We start from the raw sequence: 16,981 nt of genomic DNA, 5'->3' as shown, positions 1-16,981 counted from the left end.
TATTATATTTGTGGAGCTTTCTTCTGTATAGTATTCATTATAAATCACTACATGTTACGTAAAACATCTCAGGCTACTTTTAATATTGTCCTCCAGGTCATTAATATATAACATGAACACCAAGGGTCCCAACACATTTCCTTGGGGCACAGTGTATTTGTTTCTACATCATCCCAGAAAACATGCTGTGTCCTCCATACCAAGAAATCCTCAGTCAAATTACAAATTCCATTTAATACCCTCACATGATTTTCTTTTCATGAATTAGTGTTACTGTGGTTCTGAGTCTCAAGCAGTTCACAATTCAGGAAAAATTGTTTCTGCATGATTGCCTTGATCCATGGCAATCAGGATCCTTGTGATATAATTGTGGGTTATGCTTTGCGTGACCAGCGATTTAAGAATCCATTCTAGTTGGCACAGAGGAGGTCATTCTGTTGGAGATACCAAATTAAATTTGATGTCAAAATATGTTCTAAAATTCTGCAACAGATGGATATTAAAGATATTTGATGATAGTTTCTGAAATCATTTCTGATAACCTTCTTGTAGATGGATATGACATTCTTCTTCCTCAAACTACTGGACACCATTTTTGTTGAGGGATCTATAGTACATTAAGATTAAAAGAGTGGCTAACTCAGCTGGAAATTATGTATGGAATCTTATAGGGATCGCATCGGGTCCAGAGGACTGATTATAGCTATCAAATGAGGAATGTGTATTCATCACAGAAATTATCAAAATTACATTTCATTTCACATTTCAGGCATACAGACTTAATCAGCCTCAGACCATTTTGATCAGGTCCTCCACAGTTAATATGACTGTTAGAAGCAGGCCTTTTCTAATAGCTTCACACTGTTGGTAGATTGATATTTGTATCACTATTACTACTGGAGTTGGGAAATTGGCCAGAAGTGATATATGCTCACATGAAATTTACTCATAGGCAGACATACATTAGGGACTTGGATTAGATCAATGGACTCAGTTCTTAAATTTTTGCTGACTTCCTGATTTGGTCTTTAGCAGGTGACATTTGTTGTTGGTTCAGAATATTTACATTGTGATTGTATGACACTTTCCTGTTGGCCATTCATGGACTATTGTAACCAGAATCCAATTAGTTGAGTGGTCCCCAACCAAACTTGTTTATTGATTAATGACTTCTGCACCTTACAGAATCAGCCAGACACTTTGTGTTCACTACTTCTGGAAAGGTACATTTCTTCTGCCATGACCATATTTGCTCCAGTCCTTACTCCTATACTTGTGCACTGTGGAACAGGATAATCAATTGTCTTGGAGAAGATCTCTCCAAAATGCTCACTCAACTTTAGGTGGCATGATGATGCTATAATCTTTTGCACTTGCGCAAGGCATCTCAAAATAATAGTAGTCAAAGAATGCTAATAATATAATGTTCTCTGGGTGCACAGAATATATGTAAATTTTGTTCCATGCTTTGTATAACACATTGCAACAATGACAACAATAAATATACACATTGGTTGTATAAATTAAGTTGTTATAACACAGGAAATTTTGAGTTCTGTTTTTGTATACTTGTTGCTTTCTATTTTTTCTAATTATTATGCAAATATACTAAGTGATGCACCATTCATGTCTGCTGTGTAAATCTGTTTTGAGGTGAAATGCTTTTACAGCATTTTATGTAACCGAAACATTGCTTGTGAAGAATATCACTACTTTGTACTTGGATGATACTTAACATATTTCCTGTGAAAAAGTGGAATCATTTTCAGCTTATGAAAGTTTTATGATGATGAATTAATTTTTTAAAGACACTTTCTCATCTGACATTCTGATTTCAGTATTTTCAGTTTGCATGACTCCATATTTTTATTTTTTGAGGGGAATGTTTTGGTTGAGCGGATAATATCTTGCATTCAAGAAAGATATGAAAATAACTACTGTACTGACTTTGAATATGAATACTGTATGTTACTTTCATTTTCATTACTGTTATAGCAACATCAAAAATTAATCCTGTTCACGTATCAGTTGTGTAGTCCCACATAACATAAGAGTTAATACAAGGGTTAATCTGTCGTAATGAATATATAATCACAGTTTGGGTAGTCTTAAACTTTTAATAGACTTTCTGTTGATTAGATTCACTACAGTTGCCTGTAAAGAACTACATGCTTTTTCCAGCATCACCAGGGGGTTCTTGGTTAGGCAAAAGTCCACGTGGGCGTGGTAGTACGCCTACCCCACCCAGTACGCCAGGAAGCACACCGACACCAACACAACAGCACCAACTTAGACGACCGCCTGTGTTTATAACAGTAAGCTAATATTTTATTTCCAATAATTTTAGTATCAAAACTGACATTCTATCATTTTCTTATGAGGGTCTTCACAACTATCTCAAACAGTGGAAACCCCAGGTTGGAAAATCAAAAATGTAGGGAAAAGATAAGAGTGCTACTTATTGCAAAGATGACACTTTAAGTTGTAGACAGGCACAACATAAAGACACACGTTAGTTTCCAGCCAAAGCCTTTGCCAGGAAAGCAAACACACATAACGCACATATGACTGCCATTTCTAGCAGCTCAGACCACTTGTGCCTGTCTGCAACTTAATATGTCTTCTTTACGGTAAGTATCAATCTATCTTTCCCCTATATTGCTCATATCACCACTGTCTCAGTCATTTGTAAATACATTCCTGTAAATGCTTTTAGAGGACTTCCAGGAACAAGAGTGTTAGTGTTTCTTCACGTCAATGTAGACCAAGTGTCTTTTGGAGTAGGACAGTAGCATAACACATCACTAAATATGTAATTTTCGACCCGTTAACTTTTCCAAGATTTTCCCAAAGTCCATTTAGATCGTTTTTTATGTACTGCTAGTTGCAGACAATCATCAGCTGCACCTCTACTGCTGATGTGAGTTATTACCTTTCTATGAAATAAACATTTTTTTTAGTTTTGTGTAATTGCTTTTTCATATAAAACAGTTTATGAAAGAAGTTCAATTCTAGTGACAGAATGCACACAAGCAGCAAACAGGCTCTAGCTAAGCTCTTGTCACTGTCAATGGAATTGTTTCTGTACCATCCTATTGATCATGGTTAGCTGGAGCTATGATTTTGTGCTAATATCTGTTCATTCCACTAAATAATTTGTGAATTTTTATTGCTCACTGTTGATGTCCATTTTGTTTCTGTGCAGTGATGTACTTTTTGTGGCTATATAAATATTGATTGAAGGTATCTTAGACATAAATCGAGACATACAAAACAACATGTTGCTGTGGAAATAGTATGTTCCTCTAGTTTTGTGATCTTTGTGTGCTGGTATCTCATTAAATTCACAGCGTGCAGAATTGTCAACCACAAAGGTTGTGATGGAATTAACAAATGTGGCAGTAAGTGGGCTGACTTTCTTAAAGAAACTATGACAGGATATTTTTGTTTGCGACACCCTGCAAATAATTCAGGCAACCCATGTTTCAAGATAGATGAAGCTATTTCACATGAATAAATTGCTAAAAAGTATAATCCTGTAACACACAATAAAAGTGGCAGCATCCAAAGTACGTGAAGTTCATGATGCCAATATCCCTAAGATTCGAAGTTATTCTAAAGCCAAAGTCACCAGGGACAACATTTTTAAACTCTGGAAGATCTATTGCCCCCTAGTAACTCTGCTATCAACATGGAAGCCAAAGAATTGCTCACGTACAAAAAGGATCATCTGTAGAATTTTTATGATCGAAATGGAATTCGATATAGTTTTTGCTGCTCAGCTTAATAAACAGCAAATTTACTTTGAATCAGGATACAGAATTCTGACAGAAATATGTTAGCATCAGAGAAAGCTGTATTATTGAACACAGTGTTAGTTTTATGTTCAGATGTAATGAACTTTTTTAGAACACTGTGGTGTGGTTGGCATCTGTCTGGGAAGTGTTCTTGATACATGCGTCCAATGGTTTGTCCATTGCACTCAGTAATTCCATACATTAAATGCTTGTCTGCAACGTCACTGTTTGTATACCATTCCATGCTCCTCATATGCTGGCTAGCACTTGAATGAGGAAATTCACACGTTTCCATCCAGTATTCTCGTGTACAGCACCACTTAATGGCATTCCCATCCAGTACTCTCATTTACATTACCACCTAGCAGTGTATGACAATGTTTGCAGCCATTGGTTGCTATGAAATTCCTGTTCATTATGATGTACTCCATCCCTTCTAGAAGCTTGTCGCATAATTTCTAGGATGCACTGTATATTATGAAACAGATGCTATACCAACATTCCTTCATCATCTGTAAGTTTATAAATGGCAACCCTTATGTCAGAATGTCTGCTGATCATCAAAGCCCTCTGGTTGATAAATGTACATCTCCTCCTTCACAATACCATTGAGAAATGCTGTCCTTACATCAAATTTCCTTATACACAAATGTTTAACTGCAACACTCAGCAGGGCTTTCATTGTCTCAAATCTTGCAACAAGGTTGAATGTATCAATCTATGCCAATATGTTGGCTATAGCCTTTTGCCACCAGTCGAGCCTTATGTTGAACGACTTTGTTATTTACATTTAATTTTTTAGCTAGACCCATCAGTTTTCAATTACCTCATTCATTTTAGTTCTATAAACTAGTTCCCATGCTAGATTTTTTTCCCATATCATTCATTTCTTCCTTCTTTGCTTTCTTCCATTCCTCAGAATTTTCTAACTGCACTGCTTCATTATAATTTCTTGGTGTCTGCAAAGAAGGATCATTCTTGGTTGATGGGCTGAATCTTCACAGTAACATGATTTCCTCAAATTTTGGCTTTCACATAAATTGTGGCTTCTGTTGTCTTCATTTCTTGTTTCCAGGTTGTTCTCAACTTGTCCTTCGGTGTCATATAAATGGTTGCTAACCCTTTTGTCGCTTACAGTCCCATAGACTGTCCTCTTCAAATTAACCATTTTCATGTACATTTTCCGTAATATTTTCATTTTCATCTGCATGTGATATATCAGCAATGTTTTTATCCTCTTGAATAAAAAGTTTCTGTAATTGTTTGCAATTTATTTCAACATCTCTGCATGCATAAAAACAACTTTTTTTCCAGGAAAATAAACATGAAATCCCTAGTCATTGTAACCAATCACATATTCTTTTGAAGATTTAGCATCTAACTTCTTCTTTTACTTTTTTATTTTCGTGGGACCTGATTGATTCAAAATGTATGTTGTGCAGCCAGAGCAGTCTCACACCATAGTCTTTCGGTAGGTATTCAGCAGAGCAGAGCAGAGCTAAGAATCTGCCATCTCACAAAAATATTTTATTTTCCTGTTCAAAAACTTCATTCTGCTGAGGAATATATGGTGCAGTAATTGAATGTTTCAGTCAAACTGAGTCAGCAAACGTAATTACATCTTTATTATGGAACTCCTTGGCCCCATCTGTACATAATTCTCTCACAGTAATATGAGCCTGAGTTTTTTCATTTTAATGAACTCTTGAATAAATAATTTATGTAATTGTTTGCAATTTATTTTAACATCTGTGCATACATAAAAACATCTTTGTTCAGGAAAATAAACATAAAATTAATAGTCATCATAACCAACCACATATTCTTTTGAAGATTTAGCATCTAACTTCTTCTGTTTTTTGTGTAGGAATCCAAGCATAGCTGAGTGAACATCATAAATTTTATGCAGCTGATTTCAAATCTCTTTAGCAGTCTTGCATTACTCAACATGAAGTGAAGGCTTGATGTCAAGTGACATAATCAGGCATTTCCTTCCTTTTGCAGTAGCCTTATTCCATTTAGCAAGATCTACTTTGTAATTTGCCCATTTTCTTCTGACTTAATCAGCTCGCCATTTATGATGTCAAAGGTTTTGTCACACTGTAAAATAGTTCTCGTTATGATTCTCCAAGTCCTCCAATTTTCTTTGGCACTTGAGTTTTTCAATTGCTGCATTTTGCCAGCTGTTGCCTTGTCTTTTGAACTTCTATAACACCCAGTTATTTTCATAATCGGCCACAACTGTCACACTTCATGTAAACTTTAGCAACTGCGCACATCTGCTACCATGCTGACAAAACATCAAATGCCATTTTCGAAATGAAACTTTGATTTAAAAACCACAATGTATGGCAGTACCTTCAGTGAATAACCAGCATCACTCAATATGCCACCTGAACCCAGAGAAATAATGATATGTGATAGACAACTTTCAAAGATTTTTAATTCACACATATATACAACAACACAGAAAACATTGATACTTTCACAGTCAGTAACTTTAACTATATGACTATTATAAGCATAACATTTGTGCAGGACCTAACTTGTCTTACACAAGGTCAGGCACAAACAATCTACTTCATCTGTGGTAACACACAGCCTGTAAGGCCACCATTTACATTTAAAATTTCATTAACACCTGTGACTTTATGATCCTACTATATTAACAAGCATAAAGAATATAAATTTACATGAAAGCAAGTAAGATACTCACAGTCTCCATTTTTATGGTGAGGCCTTCACAAAGGTGAATGTCCTTTGTGCATTAAGTATGGTACTGGGTTCATGAACTTGTCTAAGGAGGCATTTAAAACTTTACTGATAATATTATCTAAATATTAAATCCTTTACTTTTTGAAGAGGTAGTGGTTTCCTTTACTTCATTCCCAGTTATGAGAGAACATCTATCTTTCCAAAAAGATTAATGAAATGATGTTTCAGAATTCCTGTTTTGTCTTTTCTGAAGAGAGATTCCAGCCTTATTTTCCCAGCAACATTTAGAGAGAGATCATTTAAAATTTTAGAATAATTTTTCAGTTACTTATGTACACACATCAAAGAAAGTTTTGCATCACCTCAGTTCCGAGAGTTCCGGAACTTGTACAGAAATTGGAATAGAGATCAACATAAACATCATTTCCACCCATTTTATTGCTCATGAGAACCACACATTGCATGTGGTACCACCATACAGCGAGACCTTCAGAGGTGGTGGTCCAGATTTATGTACACACTGGTACCTCTAATACTCAATAGCACGTCCTCTTGCACTGATGCAGGCCTGTATTCATTGTGACATACTATCCACAAATTCATCAAGGCACTGTTGGTCCAGATTGTCCCACCCTCAATGGCGATTCGATGCAGATCCCTCAGAGTGGTTGGTGGGTCATGTTGTCCATAAACAGCCCTTTTCAATCTGTCCCAGCCATGTTCATGTTCATGTTCATGTCTGGAGAACATGCTGGCCAGTGTAGGTGAGTGATGTCATTATCCTGAAGAAAGTCATTCACAAAATGTGCATGATGGGGGTGCGAATTGTCATCCCTGAAGACGAATGCCTCGCCAATATGCTGCCGATATGGTTGCACTCTCGGTCGGAGGATGGCATTCCCATATCGTACAGCCGTTATAGCGCCTTCCATGACCACCAGCAGCGTAGGTCGGCCGCACATAATGCCACCCCAAAACAGCAGGAAACCTGCACCTTGCTGCTCTTGCTGGACGGTGTGTCTAAGGCGTTCTGCCTGACCGGGTTGTCACCAAACATGTCTCTGATGATTGGTTGAAGGCTTATGTGGCACTTATCGGTGCAGAGAACATGATACCAATCCTGAGCAGTCCTTTAAGCATGTTTTGGGCCCATCTGTACCACTCTGCATGGTGTTGTGCTGGCAAAGATGGAGCTTGCCATGGACGATGGGAGTGAAGTTGTGCATCAAGCAGCCTATTGCGCACAGTTTGAGACGTAACGCGATGTCCTGTGGTTGCACAAAAAGCATTATTCAACATGGTGGCGTGGCTGTCAGGGTTCCTCAGAGCCATAATCTGTAGGTAGCAGTCATCCACTGCAGTAGTAGCCCTTGGGCGGCCTTAGTGAAGCATGTCATCGACAGTTCTTGTCTCTGTATCTCCTCCGTGTCCAAACAACATCGCTTTGGTTCACTCCAAGACACCTGGACACTTCCCTTGTTGAGAGCCCTTCCTGGCACAAAGTAACAACGCAGATGCAATCGAACAGTGGTATTGACCGTCTAGGCATGGTTGAACTACAGACAACGCAAGCCGTGTACCTCCTTTCTGGTGGAATGACTGGAACTGATCGGCTGCCAGACCACCTCCGTCTAGTAGGCACTGTTCATGCATGGTTGTTTACATCTTTATGCGGGTTTAGTGACATCTCTGAACAGTCAAAGGGATTGTGCCTGTGATACAATATCCACAGACAATGTCTGTCTTCAGGAGTTCTGGGAACCGGGATGATGCAAAACTTTTTTTTTATGTGTTTATTTCTTATGCTCAAAACAAGTCTTTGCTTCTTTCAGTACTGTTGATATTCATCTCATTCTCTACTATATGCCAGACTTGTTTGATTTCGTTAAAAGATTTGTTGAATTTGGTGCTAAATATATGCTTTTGGGGCTATTAATAATTTTACTTAATATTTTACAGTGCTTTTGTATTGATTTACGGGCAGGATTGCCTCATTTTTTTAGATATACTCTTCTCACCTTTGCAAGAAATCTATATCACCTTAGTAATACTTGGTATTTTTAATGAATGAAAATCAATAGTTTGCTTTTGTTCTACAATGTTGTTCTACCAAGAACTGACGGAAGGTTCTGTTAACTTGATATTTTTGTTATACTTGTCCCTTTGGGTTCATTTCTATACGTGTATCTTGGAAACATGAGACCTGATTCATTTTCAGATGTATTGATCTATTACTTGCCAGTAGGTTTAAGTTTTATGTGACAAATGTTCATGTTGGTCATGGTTGGTTGTTGTTGTTGTTGTTGTTGTGGTCTTCAGTCCTTTGCTGTCTCTGACAGAATTACAATGTCATCAGCGAACCTCAAAATTTTTACTTCTTCTCCATGAATTTTAATGCCTACTCCGAATTTTTCTTTTGTTTCCTTTACTGCTTGCTCAATATACAGATTGAATAACATCGGGGAGAGGCTACAACCCTGTCTCACTCCTTTCCCAACCACTGCTTCCCTTTCATGCCCCTCGACTCTTATAACTGCCATCTGGTTTCCGTACAAATTGTAAATAGCCTTTCGGTCCCTGTATTTTACCCCTGCCACCTTCAGAATTTGAAAGAGAGTATTCCAGTTAACATTGTCAAAAGCTTTCTCTAAGTCTACAAATGCTATAAACATAGGTTTGCCTTTTCTAAATCTTTCTTCTAAGGTAAGTCGTAAGGTAAGTATTGCCTCACGTGTTCCAACATTTCTACGGAATCCAAATTGATCTTCCCCGAGGTCCGCTTCTACCAGTTTTTCCATTCGTCTGTAAAGAATTCGCGTTAGTAATTTGCAGCTGTGACTTATTAAACTGATAGTTCGGTAATTTTCACATCTGTCAACACCTGCTTTCTTTGGGATTGGAATTATTATATTCTTCTTGAAGTCTGAGGGTATTTCGCCTGTCTCATACATCTTGCTCACCAGATGGTAGAGTTTTGTCATGAATGGCTCTCCCAAGGCCATCAGTAGTTCTAATGGAATGTTGTCTACTCCCGGGGCCTTGTTTCGACTCAGGTCTTTTAGTGCTCTGTCAAACTCTTCACGCAGTATCTTATCTCCCATTTCGTCTTCATCTACATCCTCTTCCATTTCCGTATATTGTCCTCAAGCACATCACCCTTGTATAAACCCTCTATATACTCCTTCCACCTTTCTGCCTTCCCTTCTTTGCTTAGAACTGGGTTGCCATCTGAGTTCTTGATGTTCATACAAGTGGTTCTCTTCTCTCCAAAGGTCTCTTTAATTTTCCTGTAGGCAGTATCTATCTTACCCCTAGTGAGACAAGCCTCTACATCCTTACATTTGTCCTCTAACCATCTCTGCTTAGCCATTTTGCACTTCCTGTCGATCTCATTTTTGAGACGTTTGTATTCCTTTTTGCCTGCTTCATTTACTGCATTTTTATATTTTCTCCTTTCATCAATTAAATTCAATATTTCTTCTGTTACCTAAGGATTTCTATTAGCCCTCGTCTTTTTACCTACTTGATCGTCTGCTGCCGTCACTACTTCATCCCTCAGAGCTACCCATTCTTCTTCTACTGTATTTCTTTCCCCCATTCCTGTCAATTGTTCCCTTATGCTCTCCCTGAAACTCTCTTCAACCTCTGGTTCTTTCAGTTTATCCAGGTCCCAGCTCCTTAAATTCCCACCTTTTTGCAGTTTCTTCAGTTTCAATCTGCAGTTCATAACCAATAGATTGTGGTCAGAATCCACATCTGCCCCTGGAAATGACTTACAATTTAAAACCTGGTTCCTAAATCTCTGTCTTACCATTATATAATCTATCTGATACCTTTTAGTATCTCCAGGATTCTTCCAGGTATACAACCTTCTTTTATGATTCTTGAACCAAGTGTTAGCTATGATTAAGTCATGCTCTGTGCAAAATTCTACAAGACGGCTTTCTCTTTCATTTCTTCCCCCCAATCCATATTCACCTACTATGTTTCCTTCACTCCCTTTTCCTACTGACAAATTCCAGTCACCCATTTTTTCGTCTCCCTTCACTACCTGAATAATTTCTTTTATCTCGTCATACATTTCATCTATTTCTTCATCATCTGCAGAGCTAGTTGGCATATAAACTTGTACTACTGTAGTAGGCATGGGCTTTGTGTCTATCTTGGCCACAATAATGCGTTCACTATGCTGTTTGTAGTAGCTAACCCGCACTCCTATTTTTTTATTCATTATTAAACCTACTCCTGCATTACCCCTATTTGATTTTGTATTTATAACCCTGTAATCACCTGACCAAAAGTCTTGTTCCTCCTGCCACCGAACTTCAACTAATTCCCACTATATCTAACTTTAATCTATCCATTTCCCTTTTTAAATTTTCTGACCTACCTGCCCGATTAAGGGATCTGACATTCCACGCTCCGATCCGTAGAACGCCAGTTTTCTTTCTCCTGATAACGACGTCCTCTTGAGTAGTCCCCGCCCGGAGATCCGAATGGGGGACTATTTTACCTCCGGAATATTTTACCCAAGAGGACGCCATCATCATTTAATCATACAGTAAAGCTGTATTTCCTCGGGAAAAATTATGGCTGTAGTTTCCCCTTGCTTTCAGCCGTTGGCAGTACCAGCACAGCAAGGCCGTTTTGGTTAATGTTACAAGGCCAGATCAGTCAATCATCCAGACTGTTGCCGCTGCAACTACTGAAAAGGCTGCTGCCCCTCTTCAGGAACCACATGTTTGTCTGGCCTCTCAACAGATACCCCTCCGTTGTGGTTGCACCTATGGTACGGCCATCTGTATCGCTGAGGCACGCAAGCCTCCCCACCAACGGCAGGGTCCATGATTCGTGGTTGATATCAGCCCATATTAATCAGCCCATATTAATCAGAGATACCTGGCAGAACTGTGCTAACAGTAATGCTTTGTACTTTGCCTTGTCAATTAAAGATGGCAGGTGGAGACATGCCAGTCCATAGCTACTACAGAAATGAAAGGGGATGTCAAGAAATACCCACAAATAATGGAGAGGAACTGCAGAATGTATCGCAATGGAAAGTTTTCACAGACAAAATGAAAAAGCCACTGAAATATGGGTGAAATTCATATTGGTTAATATTCTTCTGTCAGTGGTGTTAAACAAAATCTATATCAATAGCTCTTGTGAAATAACGTGTTTTAATGTACTGAGGAATATGCGTACTGAACTATGGCTTCTATTAGAACTCATTAATTTAAAAAGAAATTCAGAATGCAACGAAGACTCGGCAAGGAGATTCCATGTCACCAGAACTATTGTTAGAGGAAGTCCTCGTATCTTGAAACAAAAAAAGGAATATTTGTTAACAAAAAATTTCAGAACCAATTTAATTTTGCTGATGACATTGTACTGTTTATTTCTAAGAGTGGTAACCCTCAACATTTTGTGTAAGCTCATAATGGAGCAAGCTTGGAAGTAAGTCCCAAAATCAGTCATAATAATATGATACAATACACAGTGAACAACTGCAAATGAAACTAGTACAGATTAACTACGATTTAATAGAACCAGTTGATGAGGTTTTAAATTAGGGCTGCTGAAGAAAACAACTGGATTGACAATAAATGCAACAAACCTAAGTGTAAAATGACTTGCTAAGTGTAAAATGACTTGCAGTGTGTTTGGTTAAAATAGACAGTTGTCTAAATGGAACTGTCAAACAAGAGAAAGTTTCCAAACAGTGTGTATTAGCAGTTTTGTATTATGTTAATGATTCATGGATATTTAACACAAAAACTGATCAGACACAGAAGGCTACTCAGTAAGCAGTGAACAGATGCGTGATGTGAATTTCTAGGCCATACAGTGAGGCGAGTGACTGGTAGTTGGCCCATGGAAGTTCTTTCTTGACGTTCAAGAGATAAGGAAAGGTCAAGGCAATGACATAATGAAAGGCGGGTAGATGACATATGTAAGAAACTTACAGGTGTAACCTGGAATTTTATTGCTCAAGATCAAATGCACAAGTCTGTATGAGTAATTTATCCATTAGTGGATGTCCAATGGCTGGTGGCAGTCTCTCTCTCTCTCTCTCTCTCTCTCTCTCTCTCTCTCTCTCTCTCTCTCTCTCTCTCTTCCCTCCTACGTACTGAGACTGCAGAGTTAATTGTTTTCAATCATATTGAGTAGCTCTACATGTAATTTTCTTGTTTGTAACATGATAATACTTGTGGTATTATTGTTGCTCAAGATCTCAGTTTAACATTGGTAGAAAATATCTGTAGTTTATATTGAAGCTGACCTGGGGTGAAGGGCTACATCAGTGCAGGGCTGGGTTGTGGCAGTGGGTCACTGCAATGGTGCAGGCCGACGGCAGCTCAGGCTAACAACATCAAAAGTCAAACATTTTATTGAAACGTGTGCTAGTACACTGGTGGCATTGTGGTGAATCACCACGCGCCTTTCAGCATGTGATGCGGATGGCACAAGATGCACTGCAGTGGCAGCCTGTTGCTCAGAAGACTTTGACATCTGTGCCCAGCATTGCTGACACCAGAAGTTCGCCCAGCATTGTACCCCAATTAGGTGTGGTGCAGCTGCTCGTGGATGGTGCCATAGACTGCTGGAATACTTGCAGGGGATGACAGCTTCTGGTAACAGGTCTCAAACTTGCGAGTGACAGCACACGACGCCAGGGCGCCGGTACCAGTGTAGAGGGGCGATCGGGTGTACCACCCCAGTCTCTATCTGGTGCCCTCCGGGGCAGGAGTCCAGCTGCTGCTGGAGAATGCCTGAACTCATCGTGACTGAATGGTATGCCATATTGTTCCAGTACTTACCATAGCCCTTTTGTCGTAGAAGGTGTTGCCAGACAGCTGATACTTCTGCTGATATTGATGGGTATTTATTAGGGATTAGAAGCTCACTTGTTGTGCCAATGCACTGCTTCCAGCAACGTTTGGAACAATAAATCTGTCCTCTGGTAATGTAGAAACCGCTTGACCTGTCCTGCAAGAGCCCTGTCTTACCACTGCATTGGCAGGGTTTTGGTGCGTGGCGTGGCCCACCTCATAATGCATAAACAGCCCTGTTGCTGCAACCGGCATGCCAACACCTTAGTGCCTGCGGGCTCCTTATGTCTCCTTCAGCTGCTGCGACTGAGCTGCTAGTTTCTGCAGTAATGCCCAAGAAACGGTGGCGGTGCTAAAGTATGATGAGAAACTCTGCAGTGGGAAACTCAAAGTTTTGTGCCTTATAAGAGCTTCAGACAATAAAAATAAACAAATTTGACCGTTATTTGAATGTTAATGATATCAAATTGACAGTATGGATTTTTTTTTGTCACTAACAATATTACTTTGAGTTATTTAATATAAATATAAAAATGTTTTTTAATGATAGATATTTTGTTATTTTTGTGAACAGCCACTGCGGGATATAGCTGTTGTAAGTGGACAGACAGCCCGTTTTGAATGTATTGTCCAAGCTGAGCCAGCACCTAATATCCTCTGGTCTAAGAATGGGAGGATAATTGAAAATTCTGAAGATTACCAACTCCATTACAGAAATGGTGTATGCCGTCTAACAATCCCACATGCATTCCCAGGTAACTCCAACCAAATTTACTATTTGGTGATATGTATATTGGCTATAAATTTAATATACATGACATTTTTGAACTTTTGTCTTAAATGTTGTGAGGCTAGTTAGTTATTCACATGTTCCATCCTTGCTGTGTTGTGGAACATGTCATTTTTACAATCGTAGTACAGTTTCACAATCAAAAATATGACAACATGCTGATATTTTAAGTAATTGCCATAAGCTACTTCTTTTTATACCTAACTATTTTCTCTCTCTCTCTCTCTCTTCTCTCTCTGTCTCTCTCTAACACACACTTACACACACACACACACACACACACACACACACACACACACACACACACACACACACACATACTTTATTATAATACCTTCAGAAATTCTCCTGTGGAATAGAAAATTTGCTAAGCACACATAGTTTCAGTTTGTGCTTGAAGTTAATTTTATCATCTATTAAATTTCTTTCTTCATTGGGTATGTGAGCAAAAATTTTTACGGCTGACATTGCTACTACTTATGTGCCACACAAAGGTAGAGTGACTGATAGTGTATATCAGTTCTCCATCCAGTATTATATTTGTGAATGATGTTGTTATTTTTGAATAGGGACTGGTTGTTAACAACAAATTTCTTAAGGGAGAAACCGTACTGTCAGGCTGTTGTCAGTATGTCCAACGGCTTATGGAGCTGTTTGTTGCACATTCTAAACTGAACAATACATATTATCATTATTATACACTTCTGTACAATGATGATTTACTTCAAAATATGACAGCATAAGACATTAGTGAATGAAAATATGAAAAGGGGATCAATTTTTGAATTTTCCATCTCCAAAATCTGATATTATTCATGACACAAAAGTTGCAGAGTTTAACCATTCAAAGAGATCTATAATATGAGACTTCCAGTTGAGGTTCTTGTCAGTATAAACAAATAATTTAAAATATTTTGTTTCATTTTTTGATTTACCCTCATGCATTATTTCTAATGGTGCATGTACTGTATGTTATCGAAGTTCAGTGGCAGATCACTTGCAGAGAAGCAGTTACTAATTTTCAATAAAATATTATTTAAATTTTCCAGTATTGGAGTTCCTCCATTAGGAGTGATTATAATACTTGCAGTATCAATAAAGAGAACAATTACTGCTTCTTGGACATAAGATAGCAGACCATTTATGTATAACAAGAATAAGAGCAGATCCAGTATTGATGCCTGTGGTACAGCTTTAGGATGATACCTCATTCTGAAGATCGGTTTCATTGTGTACAGTCCTTGGGTTTCTTAATGTAACACTCTGTATCTTTCAGTTAGGTAGGATGAAAACCAGTTCCCTGCAAGGCATCTGATACCATAATAACTGAGCTTCTCTAGGAGAACACTACAAACTCCACAATCAAAATACCAGTTGGCAATATTGATGAATTTGAAAACAGTATGTTCCATGAAGACACACTTTCGAAATCCAAATTGTAGCTGGCTAAGTATTTCATTTAAAAAAAAAATGTGTTTTATGTTTCTTGTATATATAATATTTTCAAGTATTTTCAAAGGAGGTAAGTAGTGATTGTGCATGGAAATGGCACACCAGTTTATTCCCATTAAATAATTGTACTGTGTATCAGTGTTTTTGGTTACTTACTACTTCATCGGCTCTTACAAAATGTTATCTGTGTGGATAATGGCATAAAATAGTAATTTTATTAATACTGCATCTTATCATTTCATCTTCACATTTTCACTTGCAGAAGATGCTGGGAGCTACTCATGCACTGCCACTAATATGCTTGGATCATCTTGCACAACAGCGACTCTTCAGGTACCAGGTGAGAAACGAGGAATTCGCAAGTAAATCTGCTGCAATGGGTGATGGTATTGGGCAAGCTTATTTCTATTATTTCCAAGTAAAGTTAAATAGTTTTTCTCTTTTGCCAAACTGCTATAGTACACAATGTTACAAGGACAACTAAAAAGTTTCTGATGATGTTTTGGCCATATGTACAAAGTTGAGCAATGGAAAAAAAACTGATATTGTTTGTAGTCATGTGATAATTAGGCATTTATCTTCATTCAGCGAAATTATTATATCCAAAAGATGTCATTTTATATTAGTAACTCTTACTTGCTTCTTTAATTCTTGCCAAAATGATGCTGCATTTGTCATGTATGTTTGTGATCTGAGCTTCCTTTAAATGCATTTTTGATGTGGTGGCTAGTTCTGGGTAATGGGTGCATGTTGATTTATAGTGTTGCACGAGGTGATGGTACTGCTGCTGAGCTTTGTTGCTGTGCTACATTGTGTGGCAGGTTACATTTAATATATTAGTTCTTCTTTGTAAATGAAATAATTTATAAATAATGAATAAAAATGGTAACTGTTGTTGAAATACTTGTATGGTGCTTGACTTATGTAATTTGAACTTCTCTTTTTACTTTTCTGCTATGTAGTGTGTGAATTTCTGCACCTTTCTGTGTAGAAAATTCATGTTGTAAATAAAATTTTCAAGAAATTCAAATGTTTCAGTGGATTTTAAATCCATCCTTTCATCTTCCTCACTGTTCTTTTTCACTCAAAAAGTAATGTTGACATAGCTGTGAGTCCCATATGATATAAATTTCTTTAATTTTTTAAATGGTAAGTGTTTTTAATGTCATGCAATGAACTTCATTGAGTGTGGAGGCTACATAGTAAGAGAAAGAAAGAAGACATTGTGATATTGTTTGCAGAGATATCGATTTTCCTACATTTTAATTAATATTAATGCCTGGAGTGCAGATATAATTGTAAACATAATTATTTCTGAAGTCTGCTGGTAATATTCTGATATCTAGACTCAACACTTAAGAGATGCTATTGAGTGGTGGATGTGCATATAACAA

General features: G+C 37.8%; 1 protein-coding gene across 1 annotated transcript in view; it reads left to right on the top strand.

The window, feature by feature from the left end:
* LOC126259316 (titin homolog) overlaps nt 1–16,621 on the top strand; it is a 951,541-nt gene extending 934,920 nt beyond the window's left edge. The window contains exons 48-50 of the mRNA XM_049955994.1: nt 2,182–2,315; nt 13,920–14,100; nt 15,850–16,621. Coding sequence (XP_049811951.1) covers nt 2,182–2,315; nt 13,920–14,100; nt 15,850–15,953 — 419 coding nt within the window. The 3' untranslated portion in view covers nt 15,954–16,621. The remainder of the gene's footprint in view (nt 1–2,181; nt 2,316–13,919; nt 14,101–15,849) is intronic.
* Nucleotides 16,622–16,981: the final 360 nt, after the last annotated feature.

The sequence above is a fragment of the Schistocerca nitens genome, chromosome 5 (genome assembly GCF_023898315.1).
Source record: "Schistocerca nitens isolate TAMUIC-IGC-003100 chromosome 5, iqSchNite1.1, whole genome shotgun sequence".
NCBI lineage: Eukaryota > Metazoa > Arthropoda > Insecta > Orthoptera > Acrididae > Schistocerca > Schistocerca nitens.
Note: the sequence above shows the minus strand (reverse complement) of the source record. Positions and strands in the feature narration are given on the sequence as shown.